This window comes from Anomaloglossus baeobatrachus, chromosome 2, assembly GCF_048569485.1.
Source record: "Anomaloglossus baeobatrachus isolate aAnoBae1 chromosome 2, aAnoBae1.hap1, whole genome shotgun sequence".
NCBI lineage: Eukaryota > Metazoa > Chordata > Amphibia > Anura > Aromobatidae > Anomaloglossus > Anomaloglossus baeobatrachus.
Genome location: NC_134354.1, coordinates 293,294,880 through 293,311,939, shown reverse-complemented (window position 1 = coordinate 293,311,939; position 17,060 = coordinate 293,294,880). Strand labels below are relative to the sequence as shown.

Genomic DNA, 17,060 nt, shown 5'->3' with positions numbered 1-17,060 from the left:
GGGTACTCCCAATGGCAGCAGCGGTACTCCCAATTATCGCACACCACGAGTGGCGTCACAAACTATACCTATCCCCTGTAAATAATCCCCTGTTACATTTGAGTGTGAGCCCTAGCCCGGAGACCCTCGAGCCATAAGTAATTATCACTCCCGGATCCGAGCGGTTCGATCCGCTGCAGGGGCGGCACAAATTTACCTATCCACATTTGTTTGAAGGGCAATTGGCATGCTCTTTCTCCCACTTAAGTTCTTGTTGAAGCCCCCAAGCCTTTACTATGACCTTTTTCAGCCACAAACTTTTGTCTGTTGAAACCTTAATTTTTTGGGGAGTCTGTGCTGATTCGGTGAACTCGAATATCCATTTGGGTTCGTTCATCACCAGTTGTTACCAACATCTAGTGAAAAATTCATCACAATAGCTTCACTATACCTTTAGAAATATATGTACTTCGAAAATTGATGACTTGTTCCATACTTATTTCACGTTCTCTATATATAAATATAGCCGACATATACATATTATATGTACACACATAGATACACTCCCAATATGAAAAAAAATTGAAGGCTGTGTAAAATGTAAAAAAGAAAAAACAAGAATGCATAGATTGTGAAATCTACTATAGCCATATTTTATTAACAACAGAACATTGAACACGTCAGAAATTGAAAGTTGTATATTTTAAAATTTCATTTGAAAAACTTAACTAATTTATAAATTAATTGGAGCTACACATCTCAAAAAGTAGGACAACATTATTAAAAGGCTGAAAAAAAGTAAGAAGTACTAATAAAAAAATAGCTGGAGGGTCAATTTTCAACTTAGTCATATGACTGTGTATAAAGAGAGCATGTAAGAGAGGTAGAGTCTCCCAGAAAGAAAGATGGTCAGAGATTCACCAATTTGTGAACTACTGTGTCTAAAAATGGTGGAACAATTTCAGAAAAATGTTGATCAAACTAAAGCTGTAAAGGCTTTAAATTAGAGATGAGCAGGTATGACATGATTTGAATTTGACAAATCACACAGATTATTACATTGAAATTCGATTTGCAATGCTTTTATTTTCCATGAATTGAATGTCCAATTTTATGATTAATCAACTAAAATAAAATCAACTATCTCACTACTCACTTCAACTTCTCATTGTCCTCTGCATTCCTCAGCATCTCTTCTTACCACCTCCACTTATACAATTCCAAACTCAACTAAGGTCTAGTCCCTCATTTAGTTGTGGCTGGAAGTTTCCTCCAAGAGTGCGCACATCATAAGGTTGCTGTGCACAAAGTAATGTAACAACGTCACCACAACATGTTAACACACATACAGTCAGGGCCAGAAATATTTGGACAGTGACACAAGTTTTGTTATTTTAGCTGTTTACAAAAACATGTTGAGAAATACAATTATATATATAATATGGGCTGAAAGTGCACACTCCCAGCTGCAATATGAGAGTTTTCACATCCAAATCGGAGAAAGGGTTTAGGAATCATAGCTCTGTAATGCATAGCCTCCTCTTTTTCAAGGGACCAAAAGTAATTGGACAAGGGACTCTAAGGGCTGTAATTAACTCTGAAGGCGTCTCCCTCGTTAACCTGTAATCAATGAAGTAGTTAAAAGGTCTGGGGTTGATTACAGGTGTGTGGTTTTGCATTTGGAAGCTGTTGCTGTGACCAGACAACATGCGGTCTAAGGAACTCTCAATTGAGGTGAAGCAGAACATCCTGAGGCTGAAAAAAAAGAAAAAAACCATCAGAGAGATAGCAGACATGCTTGGAGTAGCAAAATCAACAGTCGGGTACATTCTGAGAAAAAAGGAATTGACTGGTGAGCTTGGGAACTCAAAAAGGCCTGGACGTCCACGGATGACAACAGTGGTGGATGATCGCCGCATACTTTCTTTGGTGAAGAAGAACCCGTTCACAACATCAACTGAAGTCCAGAACACTCTCAGTGAAGTAGGTGTATCTGTCTCTAAGTCAACAGTAAAGAGAAGACTCCATGAAAGTAAATACAAAGGGTTCACATCTAGATGCAAACCATTCATCAATTCCAAAAATAGACAGGCCAGAGTTAAATTTGCTGAAAAACACCTCATGAAGCCAGCTCAGTTCTGGAAAAGTATTCTATGGACAGATGAGACAAAGATCAACCTGTACCAGAATGATGGGAAGAAAAAAGTTTGGAGAAGAAAGGGAACGGCACATGATCCAAGGCACACCACATCCTCTGTAAAACATGGTGGAGGCAACGTGATGGCATGGGCATGCATGGCTTTCAATAGCACTGGATCACTTGTGTTTATTGATGACATAACAGCAGACAAGAGTAGCCGGATGAATTCTGAAGTGTACCGGGATATACTTTCAGCCCAGATTCATCCAAATGCCGCAAAGTTGATCGGACGGCGCTTCATAGTACAGATGGACAATGACCCCAAGCATACAGCCAAAGCTACCCAGGAGTTCACGAGTGCAAAAAAGTGGAACATTCTGCAATGGCCAAGTCAATCACCAGATCTTAACCCAATTGAGCATGCATTTCACTTGCTCAAATCCAGACTTAAGACGGAAAGACCCACAAACAAGCAAGACCTGAAGGCTGCGGCTGTAAAGGCCTGGCAAAGCATTAAGAATGAGGAAACCCAGCGTTTGGTGATGTCCATGGGTTCCAGACTTAAGGCAGTGATTGCCTCCAAAGGATTCGCAACAAAATATTGAAAATAAAAATATTTTGTTTGGGTTTGGTTTATTTGTCCAATTACTTTTGACCTCCTAAAATGTGGAGTGTTTGTAAAGAAATGTGTACAATTCCTACAATTTCTATCAGATATTTTTGTTCAAACCTTCAAATTAAACGTTACAATCTGCACTTGAATTCTGTTGTAGAGGTTTCATTTCAAATTCAATGTGGTGGCATGCAGAGCCCAACTCGCGAACATTGTGTCACTGTCCAAATATTTCTGGACCTAACTGTACGTAGAGTTGACGTTTTCATGCACATCGATAGTAAGAAGAAGCACCAAGGACTGTAAGGAGAATAATGAGCAGAAGAGGTGCCCAGAGAGGCAGGTGACAAGGCCAGTATTCATTTTTTTTAAAAACGTTTTGCCAGCCATTTGCAGTATTTTGGAGAATACAGATTTTTGTATGATTCAAATAGAATATATTCGCCCAACTCTACTTTAACTATCTAATCATCATCAGTATGTAATGTCATCAAAATATTCAGAGATTCTGTACAAATCTATGTGTACAAGGGACAAGGCTTTCTGTCAATGTTGGATGCATTTGATCTATCGGCTCTCAGGTGGTATTGCATTTAAAATAGGCGTACTGTATTTTTCATTTTACAAGACGCACGATTATAAAACTCACCCAAATTTAGAGATAAAAAAGGTAAAAAAAAAGGGGTCCGTCTTATACTCCAGTGGTGTCTTACTGGAGCGGGGGCTGCAGTGGTGGTGAAGTGGGATCACATGACGTAGGGGTGATGCAGGGGTAGGGTGATGCTGCAGGCGCTGTGGTGGGGACTGTGCTAGCTGTGGAAAGAGCTGTGCTGGCTGCAGTGGGGGTTGAGCTGGCTGCGAGAGCTGTGCTGGCTGGGTGGAGCAGGGCGGTGCTGCGGGTGTCACAAATGCTCTGTCAGCGGTTTGGGCTTCAAATAATTGGCGCCTGAAGTCGGCATGTGCACAGATTGAGCTTTAGGCTCAATGACAAGCTGAGATCTTATCTGTGCACGTGCCACCTCCAGATGCTATTTTCTTAAGTCTGCTGCTGGGAGATCAATGGGCTGCGTGTGCGAAGATGAGATCTTGAGCCGAGAGCTCCACCTGCACACATGCTGGCTCCGGACATCATTATTTGAAACCAACATAGCCGACAGAGCATCTGAGACACCCACCGCACCGTCCTGCTCCACACAGCCCCAGCACAGCCCCCACCACAGCCACCAGCACAGACACAACCGCAGCCGCCAGCACAGCCACCAACACAGCCACCAGCACAGCCCCCACCACAGCCACCAGCACAGCCTCCACCACAGCAGCTAGTATAGTGCCCATTCTCCACCTCCCAGTAAACTACATTCGCATTATAAGATGCATCCCTCATTTTCCTCCCAAATTTTTCGCAGGAAGAGTGCGTCTTTTAATCCAAAAAATACGGTATTTCTGTTGTGCAAATCTCAATCAAGAAATCATTTTCTGTGACCACAGTTTGCTGTGCTATCCACAAATGCAAGTTAAAGCTTTATCATACAAATAATAAGCCATACAGCAACACAATCCAGAAACCTGTTTTTTTTTCACTAGGCTAAAGCTGATTTAAAATGGACTGAGGCAAAATGAAAAACTGTTCTGTGGTCAGATGAATCAATATTTTAAATCCTTTATAAAAAAAACACAGTTGGTATGTTCTGCAGAATCACGGGGGAAGGGATCATCCAGCTTGTTACTATCTCTAAGGCCTCTGCCACACTCACGTGTAAAAAACGTACGTTTGCTGTAGTCCGTTTTTTGTATCCGTGTCCCGTATTTGCAGTCCGTTTTTCCCCTCCGTGTAGTGTCCGTATGCATATCGTGTGTCATACGTGTGTACGTGTGTGCGTTTTCCTGTGCGTGAAATACGTCAGTGTGTGTTCCGTGTGCAGTCCGTTTTTTGTGCGTGTTTAACATGTTTCACACATTGAGATAATGGTGATTACTTGGAATTAAATGACACATAGGTGTATGTGATTAGGACATAAATATAAGTTAACTATAAACTGTTTCCTGCTTGTATTTTGCCTTGGAGCACCTATGTGTTGAGACAAAAATTGTCGCAATGCCATTATCCACGGAGGCCTTAGTGTTTTTATGTTGGATTATATCTCGTCGTTTTGGCGTTAGACGGCACATGTTGCATTATGATAATGTAAGAAGAACCAGATTGTGGGTGCATCCACTAATGATGATGCGACCTATGCATGGTCATTTCCATACTTTATTTTTTGAGTTACGGAATTTCCCAGATAAGTTTTTTTCATACTGCCGTTTGTCAGTTGATAGTTTTGATTACTTACTAAATATTTTACGACCTCATTTGCAACATCAGGACACTTGGATGCGGCTTTCCATTTCCCCAGAGGAGAGATTCATGGTGACTCTGAGGTATATATTTTTTTTTTTTAAATTGTTTTTAAATGTGTTATTTTTCACATTGAAATGTGTAATTGATCTTTATTGATCTAATATCTGTGTTGAATCAATGTTTGTGTTTTATTTTGATTGGTTTAATTTAAAATAACATATTGTTGTTAATTGTAAATCATTGTTTGTCTTGTTTTCATAGATTCTTGGCGACTGGTCAATCTTTTAGTGCTTTACATTTTGATTTTTTGTTGGGGAGATCAACCATTGCCGTTATAGTACGTCACACATGCGACATGATATGGCAACATTTAAAAGAACAAATGATGCCTCAGCCAAACAGAGAAGATTGGTTGAAAATCTCTAAGGGCTTCAAGGACTCTGTTGACTTTCCTAACTGCATAGGAGCTTTGGATGGCAAGCATTTCAGAGTTAAAAAGCCACCAAACTCTGGGTCACGTTATTTCAATTTTCATAGGTTTTTTTCCGTTGTTATTTTGGCATTGGTTGACACAGAATACCGTTTTATTTATGCAGACATTGGGGCCTATGGTAGTGCCTCAGATGCCCGTATTTTCCGTTCATCAAGATTAGCCCAACGCCTGCAAGAAAATGCATTATTGATCCCCCCACCAGTTGCCCTACCTGGTACATCTGGACCGTTGGCACCATATGTGATGGTAGCAGATGCAGGATTTGCATTATCCAAACATGTTATGCGACCATATCCAAGGAGATCCATTGATGACAGGAAACAGTACTTTAATAATCGGCTAACTAAAGCAAGACGTTATGTGGAGTGTGCATTTGGTATTTTAGCTAACAAATGGCGCATTTATCAGACAACTATTCAGTTGCACCCAAACTTTGTCACATCTGTCCTCAAGGCTACCATAGTGCTTCACAATTTCTGTCGGATACATGAAGGAGGAAGTTATGTGGATGATGAAATGCAGATAAACCATGTTGTTAATCCAACAGGTGAACCTATGTCTCATAATTCCGTGACATCTGGTTTACAAATTAGAAATTTATTTACTGATTACTTTAATTGTTTTGATGATAATAATAATCGTGATGTATGTTAAGATTGTCTTGGATTTATTTAGATAACAATTTAATATTTTTTCTTATACAAAAATGTTTAATTATTTCTAAACATCTAAGAGCTTAAATCTTACTTGTATTAAAGTGAAAATGCGTTAATCATCAACTGACATTTATGTTAACAACATGGATTTCTGAATGTTGTATGTATGTTTTTGTAAATTTCTGTGTTACTATCATGTTTTTTTTGTTATTTGACACTTACAACATTAATAATGTTAAACGTCTATAGAAAAAATGCAATATTATTTTTAAATTTAAATAATAAACATGATAGTTTTTTTCACAAACATATTTTTTTATTAATAATAAGCATATTAATCCATAAAGTAATGGTGTTCTTTTGTCACATAAAAATAATAAATGAACATATTGTTCATCTTCTGTTAAATTTTACAAAAAGTAAATTTTTATGGTATTCTTTCGAAAATTAAAAATATAATTTACTTACAAGAGTACATTTTCAAAATTGTGTCCATTGGTTACAATGTTGTAAAATTGACGACCAATTAAGTTGCTCTCATGTTGGACATTGACATAGACATAATAAATGTAAACTGTGTTTTGAGAATATAAGAAGTAATCTAACCATCAAATTGGTTGGGTACAAATGTGTTCCTAACACTAAAAAAAAAACCATGCCATCAAACATATATGTGATCCGTCACTAAATATAATCACACATGTGTTTTTTTTTTTTTAAACTCAGAGTTGACACATTTTTGGAAATCCCTCTTTTTAGAAATTTTGACTCATTCATCATATATTTTATTTGAATGTCAAGATTACCAAAAATGTGTATCATAAGTCAACAAGATCTTCTAGTGAAGTAACCTGAGTGTTGCTGAGTATGTTGTTTTGTGTGGCCTCAGAAATAGTATTTTCAGGAATGGAAGCAGTTGTTTGCTGAACAACATTCCTATTACTAACTACAGTATTGTGTGGAACAGTCTGTTGCATGCTTGTTTGTCCCAACACATTGCCTGATGTTGAGTACACCTGTGGATCTACATGGGTAATTGGGTATTGTGTGTGTGTATGTTGTTGACCTTGTGGATAGTTGACTGTTGTTTGTAAGTGTGGTGTAGGTAACATAGTTGTGATTGGATAATGAGGCATCATGAATGATTGTGGGTATGTTGAACCAGGAAACAAGTTAGGTAAACCACCAATATTTGTGGGTTGAGTAAAGTAACTAGTACTTGGAGTGGGTTGTAAATTCATATAGTTGATGGGTTGCTGTGAGGTTGCACTTTGTACAGTGCTTAAGGCACCAGTATTGGTTGCAACATACCCTTGTCTAATTGGTGTTGGGAATAACGTACTTGAAGCAATTGAAGGTTGACCAGATTGTTGTAATACTGGATTATTGACTATTACAGTTGCCATTGTTGTTTGTGTTGAAATTGTATTTTGATTGTCTGTTGTGTTTGGGACTGTATGTTGTTGCATAATGGTACGCCAATTTTCTATGGCCTCATATACTCTCACTGGTTCCTGTTCTGCCTGACTAGCTGAAAGTAGGGTCAGCATAGCAGCACGTACACGTTCCTGCCTATCGGATGGAATTTTGGTTAGGCTAGAAGATAAAGACCGACAAAAGCGCTCGGCATCTGTTTCAGGAATCAGAGTGTTCATTATGTGAATAATGCGTGTGTCAATTATTTCCGGTAAGGATCTCATTTCCTCAGGTCTGCGGATTCTTCTTGCACGTAGAGGTTGTGGTGCAAAACGTGGAAGTACATTTGTTTGTGTTGATTGTGTAGCTGGTGTGGTTGTTTGTTGTGTTGATGAGGCTTGGGTGTTGGTTTGTGCACTCTCTGTCCCACCCTCATGTGATTCAGTTGCTGCATCTTGTTGAATCTCTGGATTTTCACTGTCTTCTCTGCCAGGTTCTTGTTCTGATGCTGAGGTGGCTGTAGCAGAGGGACCAGCTGTTGGTTGATCATCTGAATCGTCTAGATTATCCTCCGTTCTATAAGAAAAGAGACAACATATTACAATCTTAACATTTATATTTGTACAATTATCTTCATGAAGTAAAGTTTTTTTTTTTTTTTTTAAAAAAAAAAAAAACTTACTGTGTTACTTCTAAGATGGGTGCTAGGAAGCTTATTTGTTGATAATAAACATATCTGCGTTTGCGGCCTTGGCTGGATGAGGATGGTATAGGGTTGTACTCCCTTCGGTACTGATCACGTGCAGAACGCCAACGCCTTTTCACCAAGTCAACTGTGTAATTTTTAAAAATATGTCACTTGCAACATTCACCATAAATCTGCACACATTAATTAAAATAATGTTTGCTAAATGTAATATACTATTTAACCAAATCATGTTGGCCAAATACTTTTGAGGACAAAAATGTTTGTAATATATTCTTCATTCAAAACCATTTTTAGACATTCACACATAACAAAATAATATTTCTGTTAAATTATCTTTGAAGTAATTGTCATATATATTAAAATTTTCCTTTTTTTTTTTTGTCCAATAAAATTTGGCAAAAAAGTCCTAGAAATATTATTTTATTCATGTAGGTCATGATATTGAAATGTCATTTAACTAAATTAAATAAAAATATTAAAATTAAAAAAACATGATTTGAAATTGTGATACGAAACTTAGACTCATAAAACAGGGAAATTAAAAACACATGACAGTTTAATCAGTTAGTTAATTAACTTCATGAAGAATTCAAAGGCAGATTACAAAAATAAGTATCCTTTGATTTTTGTAAGTTATGAAATGTTTGGTTACCTTTTTAAAAATTTAACATGAACTCAATATATAGAGTAGGACATATACCAATTCTTCACAAATATTTTTTAACTAAAAGACAACATAACTATAACAACACATTCACAGTTTGTAATTATTTTAAAAATCCTAATATATATATTAAATAAAAAAATATAAAAACATACAACAACTTACCATATTTAGCACGCTTTGCAGGCGAACATCTAGCCCATGCATTATTGGGGTACACTTCCTCAGCTACTTGATTCCAATGGCGGTCAACTGTCAGTCGGTCATGGTAACCATCAACACGTGTATCCCATAATGGTGGGTGAGTCTCGACAGCTGTTATCAGTTTCTCCGTGTCCACCCGTGGTGCCATTATTATATTTCGTAGGCGAAATTTTCCTCAAAATATATCTTTCAATACACAGAACTACAACTGCTTGCTTGCTCACTCCTTCTGCAAATGCATAGTTAGTTTTGTGGAAAAAAAATATGTTAGCTACGCCACCTGAAAGTATTTGAGATTGTAACAACCTTTCTAATGAAAACACGGACACGGACCACACGGATAGCATACGGAGGCCATCCGTATCACGTACGTGTAAACACGGACCCATAGGATTTAATGGATCCGTGAGGACGTTATGCCGGTGGAAAACGGACATGTCAGCGCTTTTTCGGCACGCTCATACGTACGCACGGAACGGACACACGCTCCGTGCGCAAACACTGACGTGAGGCTTTTTATATTACAAATAATGTGTCAACATCAGCACGTGTCTCCGGTACGTGTAAAAAATGCCAAAAACGTACCGGAGACACGGATGTGTGGCGCAGGCCTAATGATGTGTGGTTGCATTAGTGCCTATGAGCATTATATAGGGGTTTTAGGATAACATAGGCTCCTATCCAGACAATGTCTATTTTGTGGAAGGCCTTTCATATTTCAGCAAACAATTCTAAAACACATATAGCATCCACCACAACAGCATGGCATCGTAAAAGAATTCAGTTGATGAACTGACCTGTCTGCAGTCCAAACTTTTCACCATTAGAAACAAATTAGCACATTCTGAAATTAAGAATCCAGCAAAGAAGACCCAGACTTAATTAGCAGCTAAAATCCTATTTCAGACAAGAATGGGGCAGCATTTCTCTGCCAAAGCCCCAGCAGTTGGGCTGTTACATAATGGTAGATATGGCCCTGTCCCAATTTTTTTGAGATATCTTGCTACCATTGATTTCTAAATTAGTTATTTTTTCTGAATGAAATAGAAAAATGTTTAACTTTCAACTTACCTCCGGATTTACAAACTACTGCATTTTTTATTTCTTTACATTTTAAACTGCGTTGCAATTTGTTTTTTGGTATTGGGGTTGAACATTTATATGTGCACATGCTGCAGAAGCTACTTACACATTTTATATATATATATATTTATATATATATATATATATATATATATATATATATATACATAGTCACATAAAGCAGTCATACACAGAACATATTTATTCAGTACACATGCACTTTGAGCAAAATTATTAGGTGAGTTTTTTGACCATATAATTATTTTTACGCATATTTTCCAAATTAAAACTGTATAAACTTTAATGCTTACTGAATGAAGCATATCAGGTAATGTGTATTTGCGAGGGAGGACGTGGCCTAGGGATATCAACACCCTTTACCAAGGTGTGCATAATTAATAGGCAACTTATTTTCTTCAGGCAAAATGGTCCAAAAGGATATTTTACTGATTTGGAAAGTAAAAAATTGTTACAAGTCTTACAGCAAGATTGAAATAGCTAAGATACGGGGGGTGGGGTGGGGGAAGGGCACAGAACTATCAAAGGCTTTGTTGCAAATAGTCAACAGGGTCACAGAAAACATTTTATAAAAAAGATACACATCAACTGCCAAACGTTTGAGCAGAATCAAACTTAAAGCATTCCATTTTCCTCCAGTGCTACCATATTCTAAAGCTGTAATCTCCCTGGACTGCCCACAAGTACAAGATGTTTAGTGCTCAGAAACATGGCCCAGGAAAGGATGACTGAAACCTGACCATCATTGAAGAAAAAAAACAAAAGTTCAAAGATTGGGAACTGAAATTTCAAAGACTAATTTTTAAAAGGTTTTATGGACTGATGAAATGCAAGTGACCCTTCATGTACCAGATGAATGAATGAAATGGCTGAATCACTAAGGGGCACAGGCATCTGCTTTGACTCAAGTGACAGCAGGATAGAGGTAGAGAGTACTGATATGAGCTGTTATTAAAGATGAGCTATTCAGACCTCTTCAGATTAAACATAAAGTAAAAAATAATTATGAAACCTACTAAGAGATTTTAGAAGCTCTTTAGATCAAACAATGGTAAAGGATGAAGCCTGAATCTTTCAAGAAAACCATAGTTTTTATGCAGGACAGTGCTCCATTGCACGCTTCGAAGTGCCCCATTTCTTGGCTAGACATTTCCTGGTCCATTCTCGACTTTTCATTTTATGTGTTCTAACTCTCATGGTGTTAGTGAAAGTCATTGGTATTCTTATATTAACCTTCGTCAGGCTACATAATTTTACAACGTTAACAGCGACCCCTTATCTCGGAAGGGGGTGGAGATATTTTATTGAAATTTGGACAATATATTCTGGACCAAAACTGCAGAGATGTCACGAAATTTCAGCCCTTTACGGCTTTTCGAAAAAAAAATGTATTGCAATTTTAAAACGAAATAGTTACAATTGTACCTACTCAGCCGGACGAAGGTTAAGTAGATGGCACAGACAGAAGGTCCCTTTCAGGATACCTCTGCCCAATTTGGCACCCTCTCATATACCCGACACTAATGCCAGCGCAGACTAGAACCACTATGATCAAAAGAAGAATGACCAACTTGACTACTGCTCTATTTAACTGTCTCCAACATTAAGATTCTGGACTCCTATTCAAGTGACTGATGGAGCTATAGTGAATGGACCACCACCAGCAAACAAATTTAAATCTTCTATTCTGTGCATTATTGATAACTGGTCAATTTTACGCAATTTCTTTAAGATTTCTTTTTCTTTTTTTAATATCACTCTGCAGCTGAGAAAGTTTTTGTCCATTAACTCTTTTCATCATTACGACATACATGGACACACTGTTTTGCATCCAACAAACTAAAGCTGTACCTGCACAAGCACCTGCTTGAAGAATGCTTTAATTGTTTGTCACTCTCAAACACTGAAGGCTGGTTTGGAGAAAACAAAGATCACAGCAGATTGACCCTTTCTGTATAACAATGAATGCAAATTACAGTGATTGCAATGGTAGCTGTTATGAGACCATGAAAAAGGAACTTAACTCCTTCACCACAGAGCACAGTTTTCATTTCCCTGACCAGTCTATTTTTTAAATTCTGACCACTGTCACTTTAAGAAGTAATAACTTTGGAATGCCTCAAATGATTCAAGTGGTTCTGAGAAAAAAACTTTTTCCTGACAAATTGTACTTCCTAATAGTGGTGAATTTAGGACAACATTTTTTTTAGTTTATTTTTGAAAATTTTGGAAATTTGTTGAAATTTTTTAAAATTTAGCAATTCTCAAGCTTTGAATTTTTATGTCCCGAAACCAGAGAGATATCTTCCACAAAATAAATAAATAACATTTACCACATGCCTACTTTCCATCAGCACAATTTGTGAAAAATATTTTTTTGTTAGGAAACTGGAGGGATTTCCAACAAAATTTACAAAACCATTTTTTAAAGACCACATCACATTTGAAGTGACTTTGAGGGGCCTATGTGACAGAAAATACCCAAAAGTGACAGCATTCTAAAAACTGCACCCATAGATGTGCACAAAACCACATCCTATACATTTATTAACCCTTTAGATGCTTTACAGGAACAAAAAATTAAAAGTTTACATTTTCCAGCAAAAATATTACTTTAGCTCAACAATTTATATTTTTACAAGGTTGTACATTTTCTCCTGAATATTTAATACCCCATATATGATGGAAAACTACTGTTGGGGCCAATGTGTGAACTCAGAAGGGAAGGAGCTCCATTACACTTTCTAAACACAAAATAGGTTGGAATAGTTAGGGGACACCATGTCGTGTTTATAGAGCCGCTAATGTGCCTAAACAATAGAAACCCCCACATTTTGGAAAGTACATCACTCAAGAAATTTATCTAGAGGCAAGTGAGCTCCTTGATCCCCCAGGTGCTTCACAGAATAACATTGAGCCAAGAAAATGAAAAAATAAATTTTTCCCCACAACTATGTTGCTTTGGCCACAAATTTTTCATTTTTACAAAAGTTAAAAAAGAAAATGCACCATACAATTTGTTGTACAATTTCTACTGAGTATGTCAATTCCCCATATGTGGCTTAAAACTACTGTTTTGGCACATCTTGAAAGGGAGGAGGCGCTATTTGACTTTTGGAACGCAAAGTTGGCCAAAACAGTGGAAAACCCCCACATGTGACATTAATTTGGAAATTAGACTCCTCCAGGAATTTATGCAGATGTGTGTTGAGCACCTTGAACCTCCAGGTGCTTTACAGAATTTTGTAACGTTGAGCTGTGAAAATGAAAAATCCTTTTTTCCAAAAAAACATGTTTTACTTGCACCAAATTTTTAATTTTCCCAAGAGTAACAGGAGAAAATATGCCATATAGCTTTATGATCAATTTTTCCTGAGTACGCTGATACATGGTGAAAAACGTTTGTTTGGCCACACGGCAATGCTTGAAGTTGACGCAGTGCCATATTGGAATTCAGATTTAGTTGTAACAGTTTAGGGGGGCTATGTCACATTGGCAGTGCCCCTGAAATGCCAGAAAAGCAGACCCTCACAAGTGACCCCATTGTACAAATGACACACCTCACTGAACTCATCTAGGGTTGCAGTGAGCATATCAACACCACAGGTGTGTCACTGAATTTAATACCCTTGGGCGATGAAGAATAATCACTTTTTTTAATTAAAATGTTGTTTTAGCCACAAGTAATTTTTATAAAGGATAATAAGAAAAAAATGAACCCTGCAGTTTTTTTGTGTCATTTTTACTGAGTGCGCCAGTACCCTCCATGTAATTAGGAACTACTTTTGAGGTAAAGTGTAAAGCTAAGAATGAGCACCCTATTGGATTTCAGATTTTGCTGGAACAGATTGTAGGTGCCATGTCACATTGGCAGAGCCCCTGAGGTGCGGTAACAGCAGAAATCCCCAACAAATGACCCAATTTTACAAACTGCACCTCTGAATGAATTCATCTAGAGGTTCAGTGAGCATATTAACAAAACAGGTGTTACAAAATTTAGAAAATATAATTACATTTTTACAAATAAAATGTTGATTTAACACCAGATTTCCAATTTTCACATGAGGAATAGGTAAAAAAAGGCCCTTAAAATTAGAGATAAGTGATCCTGATTGGCAAAGATTGGAAAAGGTTAAAATTGTACATTTTTGCCAGATTGCATCAGAATCAGAAATGTGACCATTCACCGCAAAAGTCGGCAATTTTGCCAATAATCGGTAAATACTAGTATGGCAAAAACCATACTCTCCCTGCCCATCACAGCCATGTCAAGTATTGGAGGAAGAGAAATGGTTAAAGCAGGACATACTTACTGAGTCTCCCCGTGGCTACAGCACTACATCCGAGTCTGATTGTCATATATTCACTGCTTTCCCTGTTTACTGTTGACTCTGATTGACAGCTGTTAGACCCTACCCCCAGACAGTGTCTGTGATTTGTTGGAATCCTTAACATGGAATACTTGACATGGCTGTGATAGGCAGAAACAGGATGGTTTTTGCCATCTGAACATGTACCAATCTTTGGCAAGATCGAGGACTTTTGTGGTAAATGTTCGAATGTCTGATCCTGATCCAATCTGACCAAAGATCGAATGATTTTAACATTGTCCAATCTTTGCTGATCAGGATCACTCATCTCTTATTCTCAAATCCAAGATTTCCAAAGATCCACCACAGAGCACCCAACTTTTAAAAAGGCACCTAAACAACCACTTTTCTGCGTTGACTCTTACAGCCAAGATTGCCAAGATCCAGCACAGAACATCCAATTTTCCAAAGGCCCCTAAACAACCTCTTGTCCTTGTTGACATTCACAACCAAGATTGACGAAGATCCATTACAGAGCACCCAATTTTAAAAAAAGGCCCATTTTTTAGCATATTTTCCTGGTTGACACTCCCAGCCAGGATTGCCTTAGATACAGCATAGATCATCAAATTTTAAAAAAAGCTTTTTAACAGTTCGCGTTCCCTGTTACAGCCAAGATTTAAAAAATGGCCGCTAGACCCTCACAGCGAAGATTGCCCGAGATCTACCACAGAGAAAATCATTTTTTAAAAAAATCCCCTAAGCAGCCTCTTTTACTGGTTTATGCTCACAGCCAAGATTGCCCGAGATCCACCATAGAACTCCCTGTTTTAAAAAAGTCCCCTAAATAGCCTATTTTCCCTGTTGACCTTCACAGATCGCCCGCAATCCAGCACAGATTACCCAATTTTAGAAAATCCCCTAAACAGTGTATTTTCCATGAGGACCCTTACAGCCAAGATTGCCCGTGATCCAGCAGAGAACAACCAATTTAGCAAAGGTCTCTAAACAGCTTTCTTTCCCAGTTGAACCTCACAACCAAAAAGGCCTTTAAGCAGTCTCTTTTCCGTGTTGACCCTTACAGACAAGATTGCCCAAAATCCAGCACAGAGCACCCGACCTAAAAAAAGGCTACTAAACTGCTTCTTTGCCCTGTGAGCCTTCAATGTCAACATTGCCCAAAATCCAGTAAAGATAAAGAGCACCCAATTTTTCAAAAGAACCCAAAACAGCCTTTTTTCCCTTTTGACCCTCATTACCAAGGTTACACATGATCTACCACAGAGCGCCCATTTTTAAAAAAGGCCCCTAAACAACCTCTTATCCCTGTTGACCCTCATAGCCAAGATTGCCCAAGATCAGCCACAGAGCTCCAATTTCTTTTAAAAGTCCCTTAAACAGTCTAATTTCTCTGCTGACCCTACAGCTAAGATTACCTGAGTTCCAGGACAGAGCATTCAATTTTAAAAAAGGCTCCTAAACATCCTATTTTCCCTGCTGACCCTCACAGCTAAGATTGCCCGAAATCCAGCACAGAGTACAAAAATGTTAAAAAAGGTCCCTAAACAGCCTCTTTTCCCAATTGACCCTCACAGCCAAATTGCCCAAGATCCACCACAGAGCACTCAATTTTAAAAAAAGCCTATATACACACTCTTTTCCCAAGTGATCCTCACAGCCAAGATTGCCTGAGATCCACCATAGAATACCAAATTGTGAAAAAAGCTTTTAAACAACCTCTTTTTCCTGTTGAGCCCCAGCCAAGATTGCCAAAGATCCATCACAGAGCACCCAATTTTTTTTTTTTTTTAAAACGCTCCTAAATAGCTTCTTTTCCTTGTTGAGGCTCACAAGCCAGATGTTCCAAGATCCAGCACAGATGACCAAATTTAAAGAGAGGCCCTTTAACAGCTTCTTTTTCCTGTTGACCCTCATATCCAAGATTGCTTGAGATCCACCACACAGCAAATAATTAAAAAAAAGGACAAGATGCATAACAGAACAACCAATTTTTTTTTTTTTTTTACAAAAAAAGCCCCTAAAGGACACTCTTTTCCCCATTGATCCTCAAAGCCAAGATTGCATGAAATCCTTTTTTCTCTTTTGACACTCACAGCCAATATTGCTTGAGATCCACCACAGGGCACCCAATTTTTAAAAAAGGCCCCTAAACAGCTTCTTTTCCCTGTTGATCCTCACAGCCAAGATTGCCTGAGATCCACCACAGAGCACCCAATTTTTAAAAACTGCCCCTAAACAGCATCCTTTCCCGGTTGACCTTCATAGCCAAGATTGCCCAAGATCCATCACAAAAAAAATAATTTTAACCCCTTTACTACCAATGACGGATATATCCGTCATGGATCGTGTGAGGTTAATCCTCGCCCCCTGCCGTGGGCAGGTTGTGGCGATCCGCGCACATATCATCTGTTTT

The 17,060-nt window shown here is 38.1% G+C and overlaps 1 protein-coding gene across 1 annotated transcript in view; it reads right to left on the bottom strand.

Moving 5' to 3' along the window:
• LOC142289707 (uncharacterized) overlaps positions 1-14,954 on the bottom strand; it is a 68,438-nt gene extending 53,484 nt beyond the window's left edge. Inside the window, exons 1-4 of the mRNA XM_075333630.1 lie at positions 14,630-14,954; positions 9,177-9,263; positions 8,321-8,471; positions 7,305-8,214 (exon numbers count right to left, since the gene is read on the bottom strand). Coding sequence (XP_075189745.1) covers positions 7,305-8,214; positions 8,321-8,471; positions 9,177-9,263; positions 14,630-14,954 — 1,473 coding nt within the window. The remainder of the gene's footprint in view (positions 1-7,304; positions 8,215-8,320; positions 8,472-9,176; positions 9,264-14,629) is intronic.
• Between the last annotated feature and the right edge of the window lie 2,106 nt (positions 14,955-17,060).